A 26621-nucleotide genomic window follows, 5' to 3' on the forward strand; every position below is an offset into this window, starting at 1 on the left:
AGGATTAACTTTGATCATGGGTCTGGCACACAGTAGGGGCTCAGTAAAAATGAGTGTCTTTGCTACCCTTTGCTTGCTGTGTCTCTTCCCTCCTTCCCCCCACCCCCTTGGCTGTCTCTTTCTCCCTGTGTGTGTGTCCCCCTCCATTCTAGTGGGTCTGTCCATTTCCTCTGCCTCCCCCAGTCTCCTGCTCCATCTCCTTCCTTATCAGGAACCTTCTACTCTCCTCTCTTCCCTGCCCCCTCCCTCCTAGCCCTGGACAGACTGAGACATGGTGAGCAAGTATTTCCCATGAGAGGTCCTGTCTCAGCCCTCACACACCCAGAATGCACCCCTCTGTCTTCCTGACCTCAGGGCATGACTCCCCACTTCCCCATCATAGTCACAACCTGGGCACATCAACAACCCCCACCCCTGCCCTCCAGGTCCTGCCAACCCTTCCCTCAAACCCATCCCCATCCCTCTCTGTCCCCACTGCCACCAGCCCCTTGTGGCCAGACACCCACATAGCCTCCTAGCCGGGCTCCTGGACCTGTGCCCACCCCTCCCTCTACCCCAAGAACCATATTTCTAGAACTCGCCCCTGACCTTACCACTTCTTTGCTTAAAGCCTCAGAGGTCCCCAACTACACCCCCACTCCGGCAAGGCCCACACTTCCTGGCCTGGCATCCACAGCCAGTCACAATCAGACCCAAGTTTCCACTTCCCCACCCTTGCCCAGCGCATCCATGTCCAGCAACTCCAGGGAGTCACCTTCCCTGAAACTTCCTTACCGAAAACCCCTAACGCCTGGCTTCCTCCCTGTTGTTCTGCTAAGACAACTCAAGCCCTGCGCCATTCGCCTCTGCATCTCATCCCCAGCCCTCCCTTGTTCCCCAGTCTCCTCCCATGGCCACCTTCTCACAGATCCTCTGACATCCCCCCTGGATGGGGCCTTTGCATCTGCTGCCTCCTTGCCTGGAGCACTCTCTCTCACCCCCTCCACCCCCGCTGCCTCCTCACCCAGCTAACTCCTGCCATCCGTAGGGCCTCTGGAGGGGCCCCTGAGCCCCCAGCAGCGCGTGGTCTCTAGCCTTGGGACTGTCTCTTCATAGCACAGTCCCAACTGCTCACTAATTCACTGCTTCCCCCACTAGACACAAGCCCCCGAGGGCAGAGAGCTTTCCTGGTTGTTTTCCTGGTACCTGGTACAGAGGAAATGCTCTAGGACTCTTTGTGGAAGGGAGGGAAGGAAGGAGAAATGAAGGATGGATGCCGTGTGTCCCTCTGGCCTCTGCATCTGTCATCCTGCTTCCTCCCCGCAAGGGTTTTCACACCTTTCCACCCATCCTTTAAGGCTAAGAGAGTCTTTCTCTGAGTGTCTGTCGGCCAAAGCGTGGAATTAACACTTACACCCATCGAGAGGCTGCTGTCACAGCCCATCCCCCAGCTCCAAAGAGACCGCACCCTGCCTGGCCTCCTTCCCCGTTGCCCAGCTGTCAACAGCCACAAGAACAAAGCCCAGATGAAAGTCAGCAACTCAGAGTAAAAAAAAAAAAAAAATCTTTTTTTTTAAAAGAAGTCCCATTGTTCCAGCAAGCGGAGAGAAACAGAGCGGAAATAGACCCAGCACTGGACTAGGAGAAAAGGAACAATTCAAAGGAGTGACAGCCGGAAAGGGCTGGCATTGGGGCGGGTGATTTCTGCCTTAGGAAAGAGGAGGGGAAGATGTGGATTCCTTTAAGAAGAAACTCAGAGAATAAGGCAAGAGCAGAGCCCCCCAAAGTGGGTGAGCAGAGAGTTTATCATCCGAACCGGGACGCTTCTGGGAGTGAAAGGGGCCCCGTTAATAACGATGCTGGGACTGTCCTGGCCACACCTGGACGCACGGCCGCCTACCCAGCAGTGTGCAGCCTGCACCCGATGCCATCGGGGTCACCGTTCTCACCCAAACTCTTCAACAAACAAGACCGAGAATGTGCTGCGCGTCCACCCGCCCCACTGGCTCTTCGTGTGGTTTCGGGGGATGTCATTTCATCGCTCAAACCCATCTCGTGCAGATGCTACAAGATGCTACAAGTAACTTGCCAGACCACGCAGCTTCAACGGGACCCAAACTGTGGTTTGATCTGATCTGTCTGGTTTCAGAGTCCCTGCTTGTCCTATTGGGCAAGTTGCAAACCCCAAAGCTCGAACGCCAACCACCCCGCTGTGAGGGGTCTGGCCCACGCGTGTCGCCTCTACAGTGCACTTCTACATTCAAGGAGAATTTCCTGAGGGCCAGGCCCTGGGGATACAGCAGCGAAGGAGGCAGCTGGGGCTCTCAGGGACCCCACTGTCCAGGGCAGTGGTTCTCAACCACGAGTGCTTTTTGCCTCCCAAGGGACATTTGGCAACGTCTGGAGACATTTTTGTTGTCACGACTTGGGTGGGGCACCACTGGCATCTGGTGGGTAGAGGCCAGGGATGCTGCTCGTCACCCTACAATGCGCAGGACAGACTCTCTCCCCCCAAAATAAAGAATGATCCAGCCAAGAGTGTGTCACCGTTGAGAAAACCCGGTCTGAGGAGCAGAGATGGGGTGGCAGACAAGTAAACAAATTAGTATATAGGTTCTCTTATCCATTCAACAACTATTCATTGAGTGCCCACCATGTTTTAGATGATCCCCAAGAAGCAGTATGTGCCATTCAGAAAAACAAGCAGGGGATTTCCCTGGTGGTCCAGTGGGTAAGACTCCCCGCTCCCAGCGCAGGGGGTCAGGGTTCGATCCCTGGTGGGGGAACTAGATCCTGCATGCATGCTGCAACTGAGTCCACATGCCGCAACTAAGAAGTCCAAATGCTGCAACTAAGAAGCCTGCATGCATGCTGTAACTACGAAGTCTGCATGCCGCAACTAAGAAGGCTGCATGCCACAACTAAGACCCGGCACAGGGCTTCCCTGGTGGCACAGTGGTTGAGAGTCCGCCTGCCGATGCAGGCGACGCGGGTTCGTGCCCCGGTCCGGGAAGATCCCACATGCCGCGGAGCGGCTGGGCCCGTGAGCCATGGCCGCTAAGCCTACGCGTCCGGAGCCTGTGCTCCGCAACAGGAGAGGCCACAGTGAGAGGCCGGCGTACCGCAAAAAGAAAAAGAAAAAAAAAAAAGACCCGGCACAACCAAAATAAAGAAATAAATACTTTTTAAAAGGAAAGAAAAACAAGCAGGAGGGGATGGAAACGACTGGGGGAAAGGAAAGAGCTCCTCAGGAGATGCCATTTGAGTGACAGCTGGCTGAAGGAGGAAGTGAGCCAGGCTCATGCGGGGAAGGCAGCCCCACGGAGGGGACCACGGGCCTGGGCAGGACCAAGCTCAGAGAGCGTGAAGAGCAGCAAGGGGGGCTGATGGTAGGAGATGAAGTTAGAGAGGACGGCAAAGGCGACATTTTGTGGTCTTCGGATGGAGTTTAGATTTTGTTTACAAAAGTAACATTTGATAAATACCAACTAGAAATGACAAAAACAGACTTTGTAAAAAAAAAAAAAAAATCCCCTAAAATGTCCAATGAGGCGAAGTGAGAAAAAAGCCTTCTATATTTAAAACTCTAAAGGAGCTGGAACTTTATCAAACGGAGAGCCGTACACTTGATCAGTATCAACTTGAGGTCAGTCGCTAAGTATGCAAAATGACCATTCGGCAAATAGGTATGGCGGAATAATTTTAGATGGTAATTCATGCTTATTTCCCCTGTATTTTTCCCCCTTTTCCTTTCGCTTCATTCAAACAGTAAGAGGCTCTGGACTTCTTTGTCCCAGAGGTTTTGCAGCAAAGAGGGGAAGCCCATCTGCAAAATCCTTCCCTCCTGGCTTTCATCTTTAGAAGCCTTAATTTACCGAGGAGATTAGGACAGGGACCTCTGAGTCAGGGAGAGAAAGAGTGAGCTGTCTTCTAGTCCTTAGGCAAAAAAAAAGCGTTGGGGACTTCCTTGGTGGCGCAGTGGTTAAGAATCCATCTGCCAATGCAGGGGACACAGGTTCGATCCCTGGTCCGGGAAGATCCCACATGCCACGGAGCAACTAAGCCCATGGGCCACAACTACTGAGCCTGTGTGCTAGAGCCCGCAAGCCACAACTACTGAAGCCCACGCGCCTAGAGCCCATGCTCCACAATGAAGAGTAGCCCCTGCTCGCCACAACTAGAGAAAGCCCGTGCACAGCAACGAAGACCCAACACAGCCCCCCCGGAAAAGAAAACAAAAGAAGAAGGGTTGGATTGTCCTTGTCTGGGGCAAGAGAGGAGGCTGAGGGTCTGCAGTGATGTTTTGTTGGCTAATACAATGTTTTACAACATTTTGAATTAAAAAGTTAACCTAGGGTTACTAGGTAACCCAATAATTCCTCTCCTAGGAAAACATATGTCCACACAAACACTTGGACATGAATGTTCACAGCAGCGTTATTCGTACTAGCCAAAAAGTGGAAAACAACACACATGTCCATCAACTGACAAACAGAGAAATAAGATGTGGTGTATTTGTGCCATGGAATATTATTCGGCAATAAAACGGAATGCAGTGGTGATACATCTTACAACTTGGATGAACCTTGAAAACATCACGCTAAGTGCAAGAAGCCAGTCATAAAAGACCACATAGTGTATGACCCCATTTATATAAAATGTCTAGAATCGGCAAGTCCATGGAGATAGAAAGTAGATCAGCGGTTGCCTAAAGATGGGGTGGGGGTTGGTGGAAAATAGGGAGTGACTGCTAGTGGGTATGGGGTTTCTTCCTGGGGTGATGAAAAGATTTTAAAATTAGATTCTGCGACGGTTACTAAAAGCCTTTAAACTATACACTTTACATGGGTGAACTTTACAATATGTAAATTCTATCCCAATAAAGCTGTTTAAAAAACATTTTGAATTAAAAATCAGGAGACTTTCCTATAAAAAAACCAGCTTTGGGCTTTCCTTGAATGCCGTACACCTTCCTCCACGGCAGCAACGGGGTGCTGATGGGGCGGGCACTCCCCAGTTTGCCGCCATCCCCACATCCACTGCTGTGTTACATCTGGACAGCTTGACTCACTTATGTCACCTACATGGTCCCTGTAGGCACTGCACTTGAGACCTCTGATCAGGAGTGATGACACCACAGGCACTGAGGTCACCAGCCCCCTTCTCCCACCTCCCGTCTGGCCCTAGAAGCAAAGAGCTCTGGGGCCTGGAAGGGACCCTGTGAACAGGGCACTAGAGGAGGCTCAGTGGCAACCTACATGGACCCATGTAACAGTAAATAAAGCATATGGCTTTGAAGCCAGAACCGCCACATACTAACTCTGTGCCTCAGTTTTCTCAACTGTAAAATGGGAATAATAATAGCACCTACCATCGTAGGGTTCAACAGAGGGAATATGTTTAGAACAGTGTCTGGCATAATAAATGCTCAATAAATGGAAGCTACTGAGCCCATAATTTCTTATCTGCAATTTCAAATTCCCAGAAGTTCTGAAATCCAAAAGCTTCTTCATAATTCATCTGGCCACAAAATCTGACTTGGCCTGAACTCATTTAGCACCTGCAGTCACTCCTGCAGTACGATCCTTAGAAAAGAGCAGAGGACTTCGAAGCCAGCAGGAGCCGGGTTTAATCCCAGCTCCACAACTGACCAGCTGTGTGACCTTGGGCAAGTCAGTTAACCTCCCTGAGCTGTGCATTGTTTATCTGCCTGAAATTACGGAGATGATCTTATTTTCTTTAGCAGTGGGACTCCCCGCTAGAAGGAAACTGGGGTTTTTTGAGGGGTGAAAACTTTGATAAGCCCTTTGAGGTAGGGGGCAAGAGCCCCCTACCCGCTTCCCCACGAGAGAGGCTTGAAGAACCAGAGACAGCTGCGTTGGGCTGGCCACCAGCTTTTGTTTTGTGACAGGAGTAAGCAGGTTGAGGGGAGGGCTGGATGCTTGGGATAATGGAGGGGATTCTTTGATGCTTGGTAGAGAGAAAGAAAAGGAGAGATGAAACCATTGACAAGGAAAGGAGCCTGGACACCCCGCAGCACCTCACACCCAACCTGTTCAAAAGGGACCCATCATCTCCCCCAGCTGCTCTTTCCCCACCTTCCCCATCTTGGTGGTACCATCCCATCCTGGCCAAACGCCAGCCCAGATCAGGGGTCTGGCCATGTGGACCTAGGGGCCCCTCCCCAGAATAATGTTTTCAGCTCCATAAAATAAAATAAAAGGATTATAGAAGAAACCAGTTATACGGAAATACAGTTAGCAAAATATTCAAACAAATGTGTTGTATAGTAATATATGTGCTTCTTCATTAGCATGTTAGATAAGATTCAGCGGAAGCTCTCAGAAGTATTGCCCTTTTGAAGGAGTGCATTTCAAGATATGTGCATATGAAAAACGTGGTTCCAATTGGTGACTATATCACAGGTGCCGCCCACGACTGTGGTGCGTTACCTCCGTTCATATTTGAAAGATATTCTAAATGTCAGTTACAAGTTAGAGAAATAAAGATGTAACTTCCCCCCCATCCAGGTTCATGGACTCTCTGAATTCTGCGGACTTCACACCAGGAACCTTTGACCTAGAGTCTCGGTTCTTCCAACCCACTCATTCCCGCCCACCTCTCCTAATCAGTCTGCGGGCACAGGGCCTGCAACTCCTATCCCAACAGCCACTGCATGGGGTCGGGGCCTCACCCTTTCTCACCTCCTGGCCGGCCTCCTCACCTCCATTCTGGCTTCACTCCTCCCGTGCTGCACCCTGGACCTTCATCCCCAAATGCAAACCTGACCGTATCACCCTTTGCTCTGGATTCTTCGATGGCTCCCTATTGCCTGCATGATAAAATCTACAGACCATTGCAAAGCACCAAGACCCCTACCTGGCTCTCCAGCCTCATCTCTCAACACTCCTACTCGCCTGACTTTTCACGTCCCCATTATTTTGAACTATGTGAAGTTTCCAGAATATGCCACCTCACTAAGCTTTTTCCTATGCTCTTCCCTCCCCCCACAATGCCCTCCCCGAGTTGTCCATCAAGGCAAACTCTTAAAGTTATTTTTCCAAGTCTCAGCTCAAATGATTGCTTCCTCAGGCCCCACCCCACCCATTGGCACCCCCTGGGCAAACGTAGGTGCCCCCTTGCAGGACTCACCACACCCAGTTCATGAAGGTCAACTTGCCATGTTACAAGGGTTTGATGAGTCTGTGTCGCTACAAGATGGCAAACTTCAGGAGGCCAGGACTGAGTCATTTTTTCTGTGACTCCCCCAAACCTAGTACCGACCCCGGAGCCCAGGAGGCCTTCAGTAAGTGCTGGTTGAGTAAATGAATACAATATGAAAAAACAACAACAACAACTGATTTCAGGCATAATAAACGCATTTAATAACAGCAAACAAAGAATAACCCGTCTCTCGATCTGGAATAACTGAAAACAGGGTCATGGGGGAAGGGGAAGGCAGCCAAAATCAGCACTGTGCTGTGAGGATCACTGTGTTTTTCTTTTCTATTCTGGTTAGATCTCCCACATCCTGGGGAGGACAATGCGTATGTTTTGATCTATGCAGCATGCTATAATTTCTTGAATTCCGCTCTCTATTCTTTGAGAGATCCTTCTGTTATATACACATACCTCACTTAGGGGGCGATTATTTCCCTTACCAAAAGGCTCATCGTTTCGGTTTCATTAAATAGAGAGTTCTTCCCGTGCATGAAGAATAAGATTAGATTTATAGAAATTCAGTTTACATTTGGCTTTTTAGGAACAGATGTCGTACACAGCCAAGCCACTGCTCTGTCAGGCTTCCTGAAGTTATGGTTTACAGGCTCCTTTGACTCCCTTCTGGCAAACTCCTGGCTTAACCCCTTATGACCCGGGTCTGCTGAGGCTATTCGGGGCACCTGGACACCTAATCCAATGACCTTTGCTTGGAGCCTTCTTTCTCCACCTTCCCGAGTCACGCTGCCACCGCTGACCATCCAATTTTTCCTAAAACCCTCAAAATCCTTGGCCTTTGTCCACAATCTCTGCTCACCCCGCCCTCACCATTGAGATTCCAAATGTGTTTGTTCATCAGACTTCCTGCTGGCCATCTCCCCATGGAGGTCTCAAGGGCAAATAAGATAAAGCAGATGAGTGATGTGTCCACCACACCCAGCAGGCTCCCCTTTCATATCCCTGTGAAAGACGCCGCCGCCGTCCGCCCATTTTCACGACCACCTCCCTTTCCCTCGTGCCACAAATCCAATCCATCACCCGCCATAGGGCGTTCATCTCCTGAATACATCTGCAGCAAACCCATCCCTCTCTCCCACGTGTGTTAAGCTCCATGAGGCACTGGAACTGTCTGTTTCCATTCATTACTATAACCCCGTACTTATTAAACACATGACCTGGCACACGAGACACTCAGTAAACACATGCTGAATCAGAGAATAGGAGAGCAGACAAATCCTACTTTACAAATTGTTAACACTGAGGTTCAGAGAAGAGAAGTGATTGGCCGAATGGTCACCTAGGTGGACCAATCAGGACTTAGCCCGAGGGTGGCTCCAGCTCCCGCATTCCCCTCTGCTCTGGGCACAGGGTTGGTTCCGGTGTGTTCTTGCCCCACTGCCCGAGGCCCTCTGCCTTACCTGAGAGCACCGTGAAGACGGCCGCAAAGGCATTGAGCTTGAGCCCGTCGATGACATTGCTGGAGTGGAAGAGCTCGAGACACATGAGGCTGAAGCCAACCACCAGCAGGAGGATGTAAAGCACCTCGGAGACGACCGACAGCCACAGGACCCCTGCACGGAGGAGGTAGGGAGGTCGTGAGATGAGGACGCACAGGGCGGACTCTCCCTGGGATCGTTCCACCCCACGCCCTTGGGTTGGGGGATCAAGTCGTTTTAGAGAAGACCTCGGCTCTAGGGTGGGTCCTGATTAGGTAAGGAGATCCTGGCCAGACATCCTCCTCACCAGGACTGGCTCAGGAACCGCAGCCTGAGTCAGTCGGAGCGTGGCACTCTCAGGATGACAGTTACTGGTCCAGGGAGGCATGTGACCAATAAGCGGGTCCATTCAGATTGGAGGGAAGAACTTCCATCCTGTGGCTGGACGGGAGGCTCTCTTTCTCTTCTCATCTGTTACATGACTGCCGCTGGAAGCCATCTCATGGCCCAGAGAGCACCTGCCTTAGAATGAAGCTGACACTGGTTGCTGAGCAGAGCAATGGAAACATGACCTCACTGGGCCACGCAACCACCAGCCCCGAGGGCTTCCCTGTGGCTAAGCTGGTCAGTATGATGTTCTCTGTTCCCTGCAGCTATAAGCATCCCAACTCTTACACACATCATGCTTGCCCTCAAGGTACACCTACATTTTTATTTACCCTGTTCCCTACTCCACTTTTTTCTAGAAACCACCACTGCTATCCCCACAGCTTCAACCCTGTGGTTCTCTTGGGAGCTGCCAGCCATGTTCTGCTGTGGTCCCACCCCACTGGGCACAGCTAATTGATCCCACGGGATCACGTGACCTAGAATTGGCCAGTCAAGGCCCTTCTCTAGGAATCTGTGCTTGGAACCCACTGAAATAGACAGGAAGAGAGGCCCAGATGGGCGTCCAGGCACTCTGTCAGTATGAGCGACTGGTTCCAGCTGTTCCTGAAGGCCAGCTGCACCCCATCCTGCCAGTGTTTTGGCTATACCCAAACCTTCTTTTTATTCCCTAAGATAGCACAGCCCCCTCTTCCCCCAAATTGGTCCAAATTGGGTTACCATCATTTGCCACCTAATTTAGGGGGCGTCTTCTATTTCTCCCATCCCACATTATTCTTCCTTCTTCCTACATGCTTTTTATTTGAAGAACCCCTTTCCTCTCTCAGTCTGTGCAGTTTAGTGCATCAGATTCACACCCTGGCTCCATGACTCTTATCTGGCCAATCAGAACTCCGTGTCCTTCTGTCTGGAGTCATTGGTTCAGGAATGAACCTCTCTATGCCTCAGTTTCTTGACCTGTAAAATGGGGATAATAATAACTCCCATCTCATAGTATTGTGGTGCTGCGAGGATTCACACAGCAACGTAATGAGCTTGTGCTTAGCATATAGTAAGAGCTCTCAGTTCATGTGCATCGTTACCATTGTTGGATGGGAGGAACACGGTGGGGACTGGCAATGGAGCCGAGGGGTCCTTGAGGGAGGTCAAGGCTAGAGACAGTCAACAGGGAGAAATGACACTGTGGGAGCAGACACGATTTCTGAGAAAAAGGGTGGCGAGTAGGAGATGGAGCACATCATGTGACTTACCTTCCAAGCCACACTAACCACACGTTTTTGTTTTTGTTTTTTTTTCCATCTCCGGGGCATGTGGGATCTTCCCGGACCGGGGCGCGAACCCACGTCCCCTGCATCAGCAGGCAGGCTCTCAACCACTGCGCCACCAGGGAAGCCCTAACCACACGTTTTGAGAAGGGACTATGGATGGACCAGGCCTGGCCAGCCGGAGATGGATACATGACCCAAATCAGTTCAATGAGTCAGGCACAGGACCTTTGCTGAAACTATTGGGAAAGAAAATGCCTTTTTTCCACTGGGTGTGAGGCTGGGAAGGTGGAAGGATGGAAGTGACTGCCTCAAGTAGCAAGGGCCTTCCTGAGGGCAGAGCCAAGGCCAAGGCAGGCGGCACCAAGAGATGGAGGAAGACCGTGCCCTGTGACATCGAGCCCCCAGATCCAGCCATGCCTAAAGCGGCCAGTCATTTGTTCTTTCAATCACATGAACCAAGAGATCCTTGTCTTTGCCTAAGCCGGTTTGGGGTAGAACTTCTGTCTCTCACAACCAACAGTCCGGATCTTCAGTTTTTCTTTTCTCGGAAGCTGTCCTTCCCTACCTCTCTGCCTTTGCGGCAAGTTGTTCTTTCTACCTTAATGCCCTAGGGACACCCGATATACACCATTCAGTGAAGGAAGCAAACAAACAGCAATGTCTGAGCCCCTATCTATTCCCTGATGAAGGATCCAGATTCTCAAACACCCACTATCATTCCTAATGCAACGGGGCTTTCAGAGCTTTGAAGAACTTTCTTCTTTTTCTTTTTTTTTTTTTTTGCTACAAAAATATCGCATCTCCTGGGCAATCCCTTGGATTTCTATAAGAGAATAATGTGCTCTTGGCAGCCTGGATGTTGTTAAAACATCCCCTGGCACCGTACACTCACGGCCTCTGAGGCCCTTCGCTGGCCCCAGGCCCACCGGGCAGCAAGGAGGAAGACAGGAGGTGCAGGGTGAGCTGGGCCTTGCAGGGGTGCGGCTGCCCTCGGGGAGGCCTGCTCTCCCTCCCAGAAGCCTTCACCTCCAGCTGCTGTTGCCCTGCTGGTGGGCGGAGCCTCACCAGGGTGAGGCTCACCGACTCAGCTGACTCCCCCCTCAGTGCCCCCGTTCCCCCAGGGGATGCTCTCATCCTGCCCAAGTGGGCCCCTGGCCAAGCCTCCACCCCACCCACCACCCCTCATAGCAGGGCCCAGCTCTGCTCTTTCAGATGGTATGGGCGTGGGGGACTGAGATGCTCCAGGAGTTAACCACGGAGAAACAGGCAGTGGAATCTCAGCTGCATGGATGGGGTTATGCTTCTTATTTCTGCCAGATTTATTTCCCTGTCTAGCCATTGGACTCAGAGCATCTGTCTGCAAGTTACAGCCCACCCAAGCCAAGGAAATTAATAACTATAGTAAGGAGCGGAATTGTTGCTGAGGTTATGCTAATAGCAGCAACAATGTCACTGTAAGGGCCAAGGGATATTAGGTCTTTATCACGTGCCAAGTCATACTGGACAATGTTAACGTTCCACCCAATGTCCTTGCACCTCTTTTTAGCGTTTCTGTCTTTGGAGGATGGTCTTTGGGAAACTGGACTACATCTTGCCCATATTCATTCAGAAAGTGCCTGGAAACTTACACTTTCCTCTCTGTTCTGTCGTCAACCAGTGGCTGACTGGGGTAGTCCTGCCCCATGGCTCCGGTGGAGACCACCCTGGGTGGTGATCGACACTGCAAAGCTCCCTCGGGGCCCAAACTGAAGCTGCCCTCTCTGGGCCCTGGCCTGACATCACCCCCTCACTAGCCTTCCTCCCTTCCCCGTTCTACTCCCCCCAGTTCCCTTACCATTCTCCTCCGGGGGAATTTCCTTTATAAGTGACTTGCACATGGATCCTCAGCCCAGAGTCTGTTTCTAGGGACTCTGGCCTCAAACACCAGCATTCACATGCACGATCTCCCCCAATCTTCCTGACAACTTTGCAAGGCACAATGCAGCACCCATATCACAGATGAGCAAACTGAGGTTCAGAGGGATTAAACCACTGGTCTACACAGCTGGATAGTGAGTGATATAGTCAATCTGGGTTCAAACTCAGGCCTCTCTGACTCCAGAAACCATCACGGGTAGGGAGGTTGTAACCTATCAGGATAGAATGGCCACTCTGAAGTCACATCGGGGGATTTGGGTTCCCTGGCGATGGCTCTCATCTACATGCACTCCAGCATCCCAAAGAATTCCTGCATCGGAATTCTTGCAAGAAGATGGCCACGGAGTGGGATTATGGTGGGGGAGGGCGTTCTCAGTGATCCTGAGCCCAGCTGGCCACCAGGTGTGGTGGGGCAGGAGGTCGCAGGGAACAGCAGATGGGTGTTGAGGATGCTGGTGACTCAGGCTGGGACCTAGGACCTGGGACCTGGGACCCTTTGCTGCAGTGCTCGTACCTGGACAAAGTCTCTTTGAGCAACAAAACACAAAGAAACTATAAAGGACTAAAAATAATTGTGCGCATTGGCGGTTGGGGCAAATTATGATTATGGACAACAAGATACGAAAAGACAAAAACCCCAACTGCCACTTCTGAAGAGCCAGGACCAAAAGCACAGCACCGCTCATGCCCCTGCACACAGCACCACCAAAGGGGCGGGCAAACCACCTAAGCCACGCCTCTGGCCCGACCCCTGGACCTGCCCCTGCCATCACCCCATATAAGGAACCAGGTCGCCCCCACCACCCCACACCCGCTCCCGGAGCCAGCGAGCAAGGGAAACTAACTGTTGCTTGTTTTCGCGCCCTCTTGCTGCAGCAGGGGCCCCGGTAAAGCCTTGCCTGAATTCCTTGTCTGGCCTCTTACCAATTTCTATTGATTAAGGAGGCCAAGAACCCTGCCTGGTTGGTAACACTGGGAACCAGGCTGGAAAAGATGGGTTTGACCCATGCTGCAGAGGCAGGTGCAGTCCTAAAGGGCTTAGCAAGGGAAAGACATGCAGGGAGGCCTGCTCTGGAAGGGGGCTGGCTGGAAGACCCCGTGGAGGTTTGGGCCGCGCTCCATGAAGAGACGGTGGTGGCCTGGGCCGCGGCAATGATGGGGGCGGTGAGGACAAGTGGGGAGCTTGATAACTCCAGAGGGGTGGGCTCAGTGGACTGCTGACCCATGAACGCGATGGCAAAGGAGAGGGAGGAGTCCAGAGTGGGGCCACGTTCCCAGCACAGGCATCTGAGCAGACAGTCATCGTTCCTCAGTGAGAATGGGATGATGCTAAGGCGGGAAAGTGGTGAGGCCACTCCTACATGTGCAGAGTCTGCAGCAGCTGCAGGACCTCCAGTGGGGACGGGATGTGCAGGAGGCAGCTGGAGCTCAGACAGGGATGTGGGGACACTGGCAAGACATGGGCACTCACTAAATGTTTGCCGTGATTGTTAAAGAGATGGATGCCCCCCAAAAGCATTTAGAGCAAAAGAGAAAAGGGTAAGAAGTAGAATCCACAGGAACATTAATACTCAAGGGGAGGGGTGGGGAGGGGCTGCGAAGGTGTAGTGACACACTGTGGGTGTCCCACCCATCCCTGCCACCTGCCAGCACCTCTCTGCCCCAGGGGTTGCCCTGGTCACCAGAGCCTAGTCCCCACTTGCTGGGAGACTGACACCACCCTGCCCTCCACCTCAGCAGCAGCCCTCAACCAATGCCTGATGTGAGCTGATGAATAAGTACAAATTATACCTGTGTTTCCCACTGTAATAGGGAGGAACAAATTTGACTCCATATCGGATTGGTTTCTTTTCCTTCAACCTTTATACTCTGTTGCTTTTGCTACAAGTTAAGAATATTGCCTCTAGCCTGAAATATACAGGATGGCCCATTCTCAAGGTTCTGTCCTTTATAGATGTAACACTTTTCCATTCATATAGAGATAAAAAGTTGCAGAACAGAGAAGAACATTTGTCTTGTTGGAGGTTTACAGGAACTCCTGACCTGACCTGACCTAGCTGGACAGTTGCAAGAACAAAGGATTCCGCCACCAAGAAGTTTGCAACAACAAACCACACCCCCTCCCCTTTCAGTATAAAAGAAGCTTGAATTCTAGCTTGGGGAAGATGGTTCTTTGGGACACGAATCCACCATCTTCTCAGTCTGCTGGCTTTCGGAATAAAGTCACTATTCCTTGCCCCAGCAACTCTATCTATTGTCCTGCCATGCGTGAGCAGTACAAGCTTGGACTCAGTAACACCACCACCAGGGGAGAGATGGCTGTTAAGTGTGAAGAACCACAACATTAAATTGTCTGCATCAAAGAGTGGAAACGCTATTCCTTTTCCATTATTTTTAAAATTCTTATCAGCCCAATCGAAAGAGTCTCCGCTTAACACTTTCCTAATACTTGTTAATTGTTTGAAACAATGAGAGGGCTCAGATCTTCAGCAGTTCCTAAGCAGACTTGAAGAACATTTTGGCAGTTGCCTGCTGTGCTGGGGACTCTCCATCACCCCCATCCTCTCCCTCCCCTCCCAGGCCACAGCTCTCCACCCTCCTCTGCCCTACTCTGGGCTCCAGGGGACTGACTCCTCAGAAGGGCATCCGCTCCCTGGTCCTCTGACTCAGCAATGGGGGACGCCAGTTGGAAATCGGCACACGGGAGGAGAGAGGCCAGTGTGCTTCTGCCCTGCTCCCTCTCTGTCTGTCTACTTCTCCGGCATCAGCTTCATCCTCTTGCCCGTGACTACAGCTCTGTTGTCACGGCTACTATTCTTACAGACCCCAGAACACTGTTCTTCCCCTTTTCTCCTTCCTGTCCAAGGCTGGTAACGGCTCCCCTCTGTCATCAGCCCTTGGGGGCCTCAGATTCTCTTAACCCTTTCCATGCCTCTGTTAGGAGTTCTTTCATTCAAGTGCCTTCATTTGAACCATTTTGGGAGGTTCGTTTCCCACAGAGAGCCTCCTTGGCACATCTTTTTTTTTTTTTTTTTTTTTTTTTTTGCTGTACGCGGGACGCGGGCCTCTCACTGCTGTGGCCTCTCCCGTTGCGGAGCACAGGCTCCGGATGCGCAGACTCAGTGGCCATGGCTCACGGGCCCAGCCGCTCCGCGGCACGTGGGATCTTCCCGAACCGGGGCTCGAACCCGCGTCCCCTGCATCGGCAGGAGGACTCTCAACCGCTGCGCCACCAGGGAAGCCCGCACATCATTTTTTATGGCCAGGGATCCAATTAGAGGAGTGATCTTAGCCAGTGGTCCCAGAGTAGGCCCCGAATAGCAGCAGGAGCAGCAGCACTTGGGAACTTGGGATGAAAATTCTTGGGCCTTACTGAATCCAGGAACTCTGAGAGTAGAACCCATCTGTGTCTTTTTTTTAAAAATAAAATTATTTATTTATTTATTTTTGGCTGCTTTGGGTCTTTGTTGCTGCGCGTGGGCTTTCTCTAGTTGCAGCGCACGGGCTTCTCATTGTGGTGGCTTCTCTTGTTGCAGAGCACGGGCTCTAGGCACGCAGGCTTCAGTAGCTGTGGCACGTGGGCCCAGTATTTGTGGCTCGTGGGCTCTAGAGCGCAGGCTCAGTAGTCGTGGCGCACGGGCTTAGCTGCTCCGCGGCATGTGGGATCTTCCCGGACCAGGGCTCGAACCTGCGTCCCCTGCATTGGCAGGCAGTTTCTTAACCACTGCGCCACCAGGGAAGTCCCCCATCTGTGTCTTAGTGGGCCCTCCAGGTGATGCTGAGGCACATTCAAACATGAGCATCACTGATCTGAAGTCCCCTTTCAAATGTATGTAGAACAAAGAGAGTCGACTTGTGCGGGGGAGGGGATTGAGTCAATAAATGCTAGACCGTAGGTGTTGGCGTCTGGCCAACGGAGAGAAGGTATAATGGGAATAATGAAACAATTGGGAATCATCGCGAAGCGTCTGGTCTAAAATCAATGCCCACTATTAGCGTTATGGAACGCACACACATGTGAATAAAGGAAGCTGGGAAGGACAGTGGGCTGGCAGCCTCTGGGCAGGACCAGCGGGGAGCCTTGGTGACACCCGGAAAGGCTCAATAATCACAGAGATGATTGTTTCAAGTCTCTGAAACTTGCTGCTAATGGCTCAATTTGCAGCTGAGAACTGGTGACCTCCCGGGGCAGAAGAAATGAAATGATTTCTCATCAGGTGCGGGGCCTGTGGGGTGACAGCTAATCCTGTTAGCTGCACTTTTTGCCTTTTTAAAAAACATCTTCGTGATGCTAGCTCTGACCCTCCACTGATGCAATTGATGGGTTTGCAAGAACCATTTCCCTTTTGCCCGGGAATCCCTCCCTTGCTAAGACACTTTCCAGGGCCAGCTCGTTGGCTGAGGGGAAAGTCACAGGCGGGAACTCTCTTGGATGTGTGACATTGGCTGGGGGCCTTAACCTTTTGCCCTCTGTTTCCTCAATTGAAAAATGGGCATGACAGACTTGTGAGCGTTAAATGAGACGATATCTTTAAGTCACACAAGCCTGGCACTTGGAAAGTGTTCAAGAGAGCTAAGTGTTACTATTACTTCCTAATTAGTATAATTATTAGCAATTACAATAATTACAAGAGGCAGTGAGGCAGAGGGGTGAAGAGCCAGACGTGGGCCAGGCCACCTAGATTGACACTAGCTCTGCCAGTTACTAGCTGGGAGACTGAGCAAGTGGTATCACACACTGTACCTGTTTTCTCGCTTATAAACTGGGGCTAGATCTAGTACCCACTTATGGACTGTTGTGAGGATAAAGCAAGTTAATTGATACGTGAAGTACTAAGGGCAGTGCCTGGCACATAGCAAGTGTTAACGTAAGCGTTAGTTACTGTTACTATTATTGTTGTCATCGTTGTTATTCCCATGGGACGTAGCCAAGGAGTAGGCAGCCTGGGACAATTGCACCTCAGCCACTGGACAAATAAAACTCTTATGGTGGCAGCGGGGGGCGGGGGTGTGCACAGGGGGATTGTGGTAAAATCATATGAAATCCCAAGATGCAATGGCATTTTAAGAGAAAACATTTTTCCTCCCCAAATCCATCAGTTTCATATGTCAAATCAATAAGTCGTGGTGCAGTGGCCGCTGGCTGTGGGCTCGGTGACACGCCCCCTGAAACCCAGCATGTTAAATCATGTAAATGGCATGGGCCAGGACCTCTGAAGCTGGAAACAGCTCCATGATAGCTGCTGTTTGCGAAATGTCAATACTGGCAGAGATGCACAGGGGATGGGAGGAGAAAGCCAGAGGCCTCAAAGAACCGTGGGGAGGGACTTTGGGGGTCACCGAGCCCCCAGCCCTCCGTCTGCAGATGAGAAATTAGCCCAGAGAGGAGTTAGGATGTGTCCCTGTCCCCAAGCACGTTGGGGGCAGATTGGGGTAGGGGTGGATTTGCCACCTCCCCAGCTGCTCGGTGTTTCATGATTGGGGTGACTCTATCACAAGCACTGGGATTGAGATTTTAGGGGAAAGGGGCTGCCTGGAAGATGGTGGCTGCACCGCACGTCTGTAGCCCTGAGTTCCAGCCCTGATGCCGTGGGACCTCTGGAAGGCCCCCGTGTCTCCAGGGGCCTCAGTTTCCCTCCCGGTAAAACAAGCGGATTCTCAAACAAGCTGCCAACAGGCCGAAGCCAGTCCGCAAAATTGTCTTGTTTGGCCCACACAGTATTTTAAAAATATCTGAATTCATTATCAACATTTAAAAATAGGAGACCACATAAAATTCCAGAGTTCTGGATTTGTTTGCAAAACGGGTGGATGCAGCAATATAAGACCCGTATCCCCATACGATGATGATTGTGAGGCTGAGCTGGGGCGGCCCCCCTCCAGCAGGGCAGCCCAGACCCCAGCCAGCGCCCCTCACCCCTTCATGGTTCCTTCCTAGCACTCCGTGAGCATTTGGGTTTACAGCCCCCCATACAACGCTGTCTAAGGTCATTTCTATCCCTGACACTCCGCAGCAATGCAACATTTTGAGATCCTGTATGGTCCTCCCTGATATTTACATGTGGGAGTGAAATACACAGCAAACTCTCAGTTATCCAACTTCCTCAGGGATGGGGGGTTCTAGCAAACACCATGCTACCCCACACATGAGGGTACCAATTTTCAAAGAGTCAGATTCAAAGGAAAAGCATTCAGCTCTAAAAATATGCCCAGATTGATTTAACTGAGCCAAGAGCCTGGGTCTGAACGCTATTTCCAAGAGTCACCTTGTCCACCCCAGCCCTACATCCTGTCCATGAAGGCCTGAGAGGGCCTGTGAGTAGCCCGAGGTTATGACACTGGGAATCTTCCTTTCATGAGTCAGATAGAACCTTTTAGGCTTGGACTGCAGGTCATGGTGGAGACCCTAGGTGGCTGCTCTCGTGGATGTGCAAAAAACGTTGGGTAACAAGAGTGCCTGGGAACCGAATGCCATTCAAAGGCCCATCAGCGCGTTGCTCTGGAAACACAGGGCCTGGCTGGGGCTGTTTTCTGTGTCAGTCACCATCTTTTCCAGAACTGTCCTTTTCTAGAGCCTCTCTGCTCAAAGCAGACCTACTGACTCAAGGTCTACATTTTATTTTATTTTATTTTTTTTGTGGTACGCGGGCCTCTCACTGCTGTGACCTCTCCCGTTGCGGAGCACAGGCTCCGGACGCACAGGCTCAGCGGCCATGGCTCACGGGCCCAGCCGCTCCATGGCATGTGGGATCTTCCCGGACCGGGGCACGAACCCGCATCCCCTGCATCGTCAGGCGGATTCTCAACCACTGCGCCACCAGGGAAGCCCAAGGTCTACATTTTAACCAGATCCCCAGCTGACCCGAACACACTGTTCTAGAGCATGAAGTTCATATGTTTTAATATGGGACCCGCATCCTTGACAAGCAGGTGCTAAGTAGCCCTGCCCACCTCAGCACTGGCTGCTTCCTGAACGTTCCATGCCCTCCTGTGCCTCCAGAATGGCCCCGGCCCTTGGAGTGTTGTCCTCCTCTGGGGTCAGCTGAATAATGGCAAAGATATCCACGCCCTAATCTCCAGAACCTATGCGTATGTTACCTTATATGGCAGAAGGGACTTTGCAGACGTGATTATGATCTTGAGATCAGGACATTATCCTGGATTAATTGGATGGGCCCAATGTAATCACAAGAGTCCTCATAAGAGGGAAGCAAGAGGGTCTGAGTCAAGAGTGACAATAGAAGCAGAGGTTGGAGGGATATGGGGCCATGAGCCAAGGAATGCAGGCAGCCTCTAGAAACTGGAAAATGCAAGGAAACAGGTTCTCCCCTGGAGCCTCCAGAAAGGGATGACGACACTTTGATTTTAGCCCCATAAGGCTCACTTCAGAATTCTGATCCCCAGAACTTTAAGATAATAAATCCAGGGACTTCTCTGGTGGTTGAGTGGTTAAGACTTCGCCTTCCAATGCAGGGGGTGCGGGTTCAATCCCTGGTCGAGGAGCTAAGATCCCACATGCCTCACGGCCAAAAAAACAAAACATGAAACAGAAGCAATATTGTGGCAAATTCAATAATGACTTTAAAAATGGTCCGCATCAAAACATAAGTAAATAAAAAAGAATAAATCGATGTTATTTTAAGCCATTAAAATGTGTGCTATTGTTACTATAGCAATAAGAAACTAATACATCTTCTTTCTTTGTTCAAGATCACCTCTTCCAGGAGCCTCTCCTGACTACCCTAGCCCCCACTGCGGCCCCCAGACAGACCTCAGCAAACAAGAAAGCTTCTCCATCACTTCCAGGTAGATGCCTCGCTGAGATGGAGAGAGCCTGGACTTGGGGTCAAGCAGGTCTGGATTTGACCTTGGACCCTTAGCTAACTTCTCTGAGCCTCAGCCTCTTTGGCTATAAAATGGAGTCAACGCCACCAATCTCACACATTTTCTGGGCAAGTTAAATGAGATTGTGGCTGCAAATCCACCCCACCCCCCCAACAGTCCAGTTCCTGGCACATTGTAGGTCCTCAGTAAATGTTGTATATCAAGCTGACAGGCTGGGCCCAGAGAAATGAGTCGTTCTCCTCTGAGCTCACAATTGATAAACGAGTTTATCATTGGAATGGATTTTTGACAATGTCTTATTGCCCCCAGAGTTCCACAAGGTTCCAGTCCCTGTCAATTTAGAAATGACTCTGGCAGACATGCCCTTTAGAAATGCCTCTGTTGGAACCCTGGGACAATCACTGAGCATTTGAGATGTGTCGTGGTGACCTTGGCCTTCAGCATCAGGCTACAATGATTTTTCTCTCTCTAGAAGCTGGTCTTGAAAATAATCTCTGGCCCACACAAGCCGGGGCCTGGGGAGGAGGCTGGGAGGGGGAGCATGGTGGGAGGAACTTAGAAGTCCGAGGTTGAGTATTGGCCACTTCGCCCCACCCGGACCTCCCATCACTTTAGAAAGTCCTCTCATCGCTCTGGGCCTCCCCCTTCCCCATCTCTAAAATGGGGTTGCTATGTAGGCAAAGGAAGTAGGCCGGGGTAGGTCCAAAGTTGCAAACTGGCCCGAAGACAAGTTTTTGAGATTTTTTTTTGCTGTGTTTCCTGGGTTGGTGCTTTGTTTTGGTTTGGTTCCTTCTCTTGCTTTGTCTCTCTGTCTTTCTGTCTCTGTCTCTCTGTCTCTGTCATTCTGTCTTTCTGTCTCGCTCTCTTGTTATATGTGGTATTTTTAAAATTTTGAATTAGAAAAATGAATTTGAAAAATGGGAAAATCACATGAAAATCTAGATTCTTTTGGAAATCTGGTTGACCAGGGCCACCTTCCTACAGGAAGATGATGGCTAGAGCCCGGTGGTGGCTGCTCCCTGCAGGCAGTTTCTCTCTAGTTTGCCAGAGTCCTCACCCTTCCCTATGATTTCCTGCCCTGGAGGCTGAGGGCTACAGCCCAGGGAATCACCCCAGAGTGCAGGCAGGTTCTTTTACAATGAGAGCTGGGAGAAAGGCATTGGGGGGTGGGGAATGCCAGGCGGTGTGCAGCCAGGGGACAGAGATGGACAGGGCTCTGGGAGGAGGTCCGCAGGGGATGCTGGGGAAGGCGCTGCATCAGAAGGGCCTCCCAGACGCCAGCTGGTTCCTATTCCAGCTGCCACCTGCTGCCAGGTGGGAGGAGTAGTGTACCCTGGAGAACACAGCTGTGAACATAGAATGGGGCTGGTCACTGCAGAGGCGGGGAAAGAAGGAAATAGTTATCTGCTGTGAGATGGTAGTGTGCCCAATGGTTAAGGGCATGGCCTGGGGAGCCAGACCACCTACAGGCAAATCTCATCTCTGCCAACGACTTGCTGTGTGGCCTTGGGCAAGTTATTTGACCTCTCTGAGCCGGTTTCCTCCTCCGCCTCAGAGGGTGGTTGTAAGAATTAAATGAGACATGTAAAGAGGCATAATCCAGGCTCAGCTCATGATAGGCCTCAATATATGTCAGCTATCCCCATTTAACAGATGAGAACATTGAGACTTGGAAAGAAGAAGAAAAAATTCATCTGTCTCAAGCCTGACAGAGCCAGGCCGAGTGGGTAGTGTGGAGGTGCTGTCAACCGGGTGACCTGGATTCAACATTTGCCCAGGATGTCAAGAAAAAAGCACAGTCTAGCCCTCTGCCTTTGGCCTCCCTGTGGCCCCCCTGCGAAATCAAGGGCATTCTGACTCGCCCTCCCCAATCCTGACCTCTGGAGTGTCCCTCTTCCCTTAAACTCACCTGAAAAACCACAGTCTCTGCACCAAGCAAATTTCCCAAACCCAGACTCTGCAGAGGGCACTATGGGGAATGCAGAGGGGAACAGACTTGGTTCCAGCCCTCTGGGAACCCCAAATTTAACCTGAGGGCTGAGATACACCCAATAATGACAACCACATTATACATCACCTCAGGAGGGCAAAGCACCATGCTCGGGCCTTGGCAAAGAGAAGCTCATTTCAACCCACAACAACCCTATGACTTGGGTGCTATTATCTTCTCTGAGTTATAGATGAGAGGAAACTGGACACAGAGAGGTTAACTACCGAGCCCAGGAACATAGCTAATAAGTAGCAGGACTGGGATTCAAAGGCCAGCCAGCCCAGATCCCCCTGCATGCCAAGCCCAGCTGACCTCAAGGTCTGGTGAGCCAGTGGAAAAAAGGACACTTCCTGATAACCTCTGGGTGGCCTGCCTGGTCCCGTCCAACAAGCATTCAAAACAGCTGATACAGGCTCCATCTTACAAATGAGGACACTGAGGCACAGAGAAGGAGAGTGATTTGCCCAAGGTCCCACAGCATTGGCAAGGGGAGGAGTCATGAGTGGTACCCAGCTCTGTCTGAGCCCCCTTCCAGCTCTCTGCAGGGGCTCTGCCCCTCTTCTGGGCCATGGACCCCTATGGCATCTGATGCAGTCTAACATTTTTCTCTGAAAAATGTTTTTAAATAAAACAAACATACAGGATTGCAAAGGAAACCAATTATATTGAAATGGAGTTATCAAGACATTTTAAAAAATCAAATGTATCATATTAACCTATGTGCCTTTTTACTAATGCACAAAATAACAAGATCTAGTGCAAGTCTAATAACTTTGGTAACTTTGAACGAGCAAGGAAGAAAGTGATATTTTCAAGACCTCTGCAAACCCTGTAATGTGCTATGAAAACTGTGATTCCAACTGGCGACAAAGTCCCAGGTGGGGCTAGGACTCCACATATCATGGAAAGAAATGCTTAACTGCCAGTTAGAAGCTAGTAAAGAGAGTAAAGATGTAATATTTTGCCACCCAAGTTCTGGGATCCCCTGAATTCTGACCACTGACCCCTTGGGAATTTCCAGGTTAAACCTTTCTGCCTGAAGCAATTGTTCTCAAATATGTAAGTGCTTGCTAAAATGCAATTCCCAGGCTGGCCCTAGGGAAGCTGATGCTGCAGAGACGAGGAATTGGCTGGGCTCTGCATTGTGAAAAGCACCCCAGGTCATTCTGATGCATGAGCCATATTTTGAGAAAGAGGCGTCTTTCCAAAGTGCAAATACCGTCAGGTCTCTTCTTTGTTGCAACCTTCTGGAGATTTCCCACTGCACTTGGAATAAACCCCAACTTCCTGCCCGGTTTTCAAGCCCCACCCCCAGATTGTCAAGCCTCTGCCTTCCCTTTGACACCTCCTCACCCACTGTGCTCCAGCCACCTCAGGGCCTTTGCACTTGCTGTGCCCTCTGTCCAGAATGCTCATCCCCCAGTGCTGCTTGGTTGACTGCTTCCCAGATCAGACGCCACAGACCACTCCACCTAAATGAGCCACACACCCAACGCACACAGTCACTTTCTATCGTTCACCCTGTTTTATTTTTCATTATTTGAAATGGCGTCTTCTCTTGGCTACCATGTGTGGTCTGTTCTCCATTCACAGTGAAAGTTCCACGCGGGCAGGGATTTTGTCAGACCGTTCAGTGCTGTCTCCTAGAACAGTATCCGGCACTGGCCCGGGAGACACTAAGTAAAAAGTTGTTAAATAAATAATTAAGAAAGGACACAAGCCAAGAGGAAAAGGAGGAGACGGCCAGACTCCCTTAGCTGCAAAGAAGCCAAGGGAAGAAACTGCTTCAAGGATGAGGCAGCTGCTGCTGTGAATGCCACCCAAAGGTCAGGAAAAAACGAGGACCAGGAGATGAGAAAAAGGCCATGGGCTTTGGAGATTTGAGCCCCTCTAGTGACATCTGCGGGGAGAGAGGCAGAGTGTTCAGAGGGGATGATGCCAAGGGGAATCTCACTTGAGGGGCTAGGGAAGGAGTGGGCGGTGAGGCTGGCGGTGCAGATCCCCTGGGTTTTGATGATGAGAACCAGCCGGCCCTGGAGGTTTGCTCAAGTTTCAGTGCACAGGGAGAGAGAAGGGGAGGCAGCCAGTTTGGAGGTTTGGTCATCTGGACTGGGTGGGTGCCCGAGTCATTAATTCATTTTCAGTGGGGGAGGGACAACCCCGGCAGAGCAGTCCAGGAGTCCAAGGGGGAAAGAGCGGGGCTCTTGGGAGCCCTGACAGAGTGGATTCCAATCCCACCTCCTCCACGTACCAGCTGTGTGATTTGGGGCAAGTTATTTACATCCTGCTGGGCCTCAGTTTCCTTATCTGTAAAATGGAATGCCTACAACGCCCTTTTCAAGGGTTGTAGCAGGGATTCAATGACCTATGTGGAAATAGAGCCTGGTACACAGTGAGCGCCCAGCAAGTGCAATCTTTTATTTCCTAAATGTGCCGGCGCTGTGACGGAGCTGGAACGTCAGGATGAAAGGCCACTCTCAAGACACACCAGAGAGATGAGGAGAAAGACCAGCTAAGCATGGATGGTCCACGCATGAGCCTGTAAGCAGGGGCTGTGGCCAGGCTGGGAAGTCCCAAGAGTTTCTGGAGGAGATGCTGCCTCCAATGGGACTTGAAGGACGAGAGGGGACCGGGAAGGGCAAAGACCTGGAGCAGCAGGAGTTAGGACCACAGGGAACTTCAGGTGTGGCTGGGCCACAGAGGCCGAGAGGTAAAGGGCTGGGGCTGGGCAGAGGAGGCCACTTTGTCTCGAGGGCAACGGGGATCTAGTGTCCAAAAGTTCATTCTGGTGCCATGCAGAGAGGGGAGGGAGGGGTGAGCCTGGAGTCGACGCTGACCTGTGGGGAGACCACTCAGCATCCAGAAGGCAATGGTGGATAGTGTGACAAAGGCAGCCACAGGGCTCACCGCTGAGGACTCCAGGGTGAGTTAATCTGATGCATGTCCCACTAGGACAAGTACCTGAGGTGGACACCCAACTCCCACCTGACACCATCAACCCTTGTTCCTCCAACTCCATCATGGCTGGCTGAGGGTCACAGATGGAGCCTATTCGTAGTGCAGGGGGGAAGGGACTTCAGCTGTTGAGACTCCATCCTGGGGGCTGTGGACAGAGAACAGCCTCAAAGCTGGAATGGGCCACCAGGGCACCAATCCCTGCAGAGCAGGCCAGGAGTCCGGGGCTCAGTGGACAGACTGCAGCTCCACCCTCCTCCCCAAGCTCCCATTTGGAAGTCCTGGCCCCAGGAGGGCCCAGCCAAGACACAGACCCTCCGAGGCCCTCCACGAAGCCAGTGCAAGATCCTCCAGTGGGCTCAGCATTCACTTGCCTGCTGCTTGTCGCCTGTCCGGGGCAGCAGTACAGTAGCCTTTAACTCCCCCACACCTCCTGACCCCATTTCCTACCCTCCTCCCCCTCGCTCACTTCCTTCTAGTCATACTGGCCTCCTTGCTGGTCCTTAAACACATCAGGCACACACCCGCCTCAGGGCCTTTGCACTTGTCTTTCCTTTCCCCTGGACCTCCCTCCCCTACCCTAAGTTTTGCCCAAATGTTATTTCTTAATGAGGTCTTCCCTGATCCCCTGATCCCACTGTTTAAAACTGTCAACACCCCTCCCCAATATTCCCTGGCCCCTTCCCCTTTTTATTTATTTATTTATTTTGTGGTACACGGGCCTCTCACCGTTGTGGCCTCTCCCGTTGCGGAGCACAGGCTCCGGACGCGCAGGCTCAGCGGCCATGGCTCATGGGCCCAGCCGCTCCACGGCATGTGGGATCTTCCCGGACCGGGGCACGAACCCGTGTCCCCTGCATCGGCAGGCAGACTCCCAACCACTGCGCCACCAGGGAAGCCCACCCCTTTTTATTTTCTTCTCTAGCACTTATCACCATTCAGCAGTCACAGGGATCTTTCTAGAATGTAAATGGAATCTCATTCCTTTAAGCCCTCCAATGCTCCAATGTTTTCCCATCACACTCAAAATAAAATCCAAGTTCCTTCCAGGACCCTAAATAATCTGGCCCCTGCCCTCCTGTCTGGCCTGATGTCCCTTCCTCCTTGAGCCAAATGCACAAAACTCATTCCTACCTCAGGGCCTTCACACATGCTTTTCCCTACCTTTGGCAGAAAACATGGGTGCAAGAAATGTCTTACTTTCTTCCTTTAGTAAAGGCACAAGCATAATAATAAATGGAACTGACACCCGGCTTCCATGTCAGGAAGACAGAAGGGCAACAGGGTGGCAACCCCAGGTAAAAGGAGAGGCTGGCTCAACTCAGCCAACTGGTGGGAGGCTGTAGCCAGGGTTGCCAGATCTTCCAACTTTTCAAAAGCCAGGAATCCTGATTTTTTAATGTGAAATCTCCCCATTCTGAAACATCAGCAACAAATTCTAATATTTCCACACACCATGTGAGTCAAACACAGATGAGCGGTGGTGGGGTTCTAGAACACTAGTGTACATCCTTCACAGAACTCAAAACCCAATCATAACTGCGTCCTCTCCACTTCATTATTCAGATGGTAAAAATTCACCCCAGAGAGGGAAGAAGAATTAAACAAGGTCACACAGCAGCACAG

At 51.2% G+C, this 26621-nt stretch overlaps 1 protein-coding gene across 3 annotated transcripts in view; it reads right to left on the minus strand.

The window, feature by feature from the left end:
* GSG1L (GSG1 like) overlaps window positions 1-26621 on the minus strand; it is a 221730-nt gene that overhangs the window by 67774 nt on the left and 127335 nt on the right. For all 3 annotated transcript variants that reach the window (XM_059038222.2, XM_067012695.1, XM_067012694.1), the window contains one exon: window positions 8616-8768. In XM_059038222.2, coding sequence (XP_058894205.1) covers window positions 8616-8768 — 153 coding nt within the window. The remainder of the gene's footprint in view (window positions 1-8615; window positions 8769-26621) is intronic.

The sequence above is a fragment of the Kogia breviceps genome, chromosome 14, assembly GCF_026419965.1.
Source record: "Kogia breviceps isolate mKogBre1 chromosome 14, mKogBre1 haplotype 1, whole genome shotgun sequence".
In the NCBI taxonomy this organism is placed as follows: Eukaryota; Metazoa; Chordata; class Mammalia; order Artiodactyla; family Physeteridae; genus Kogia; species Kogia breviceps.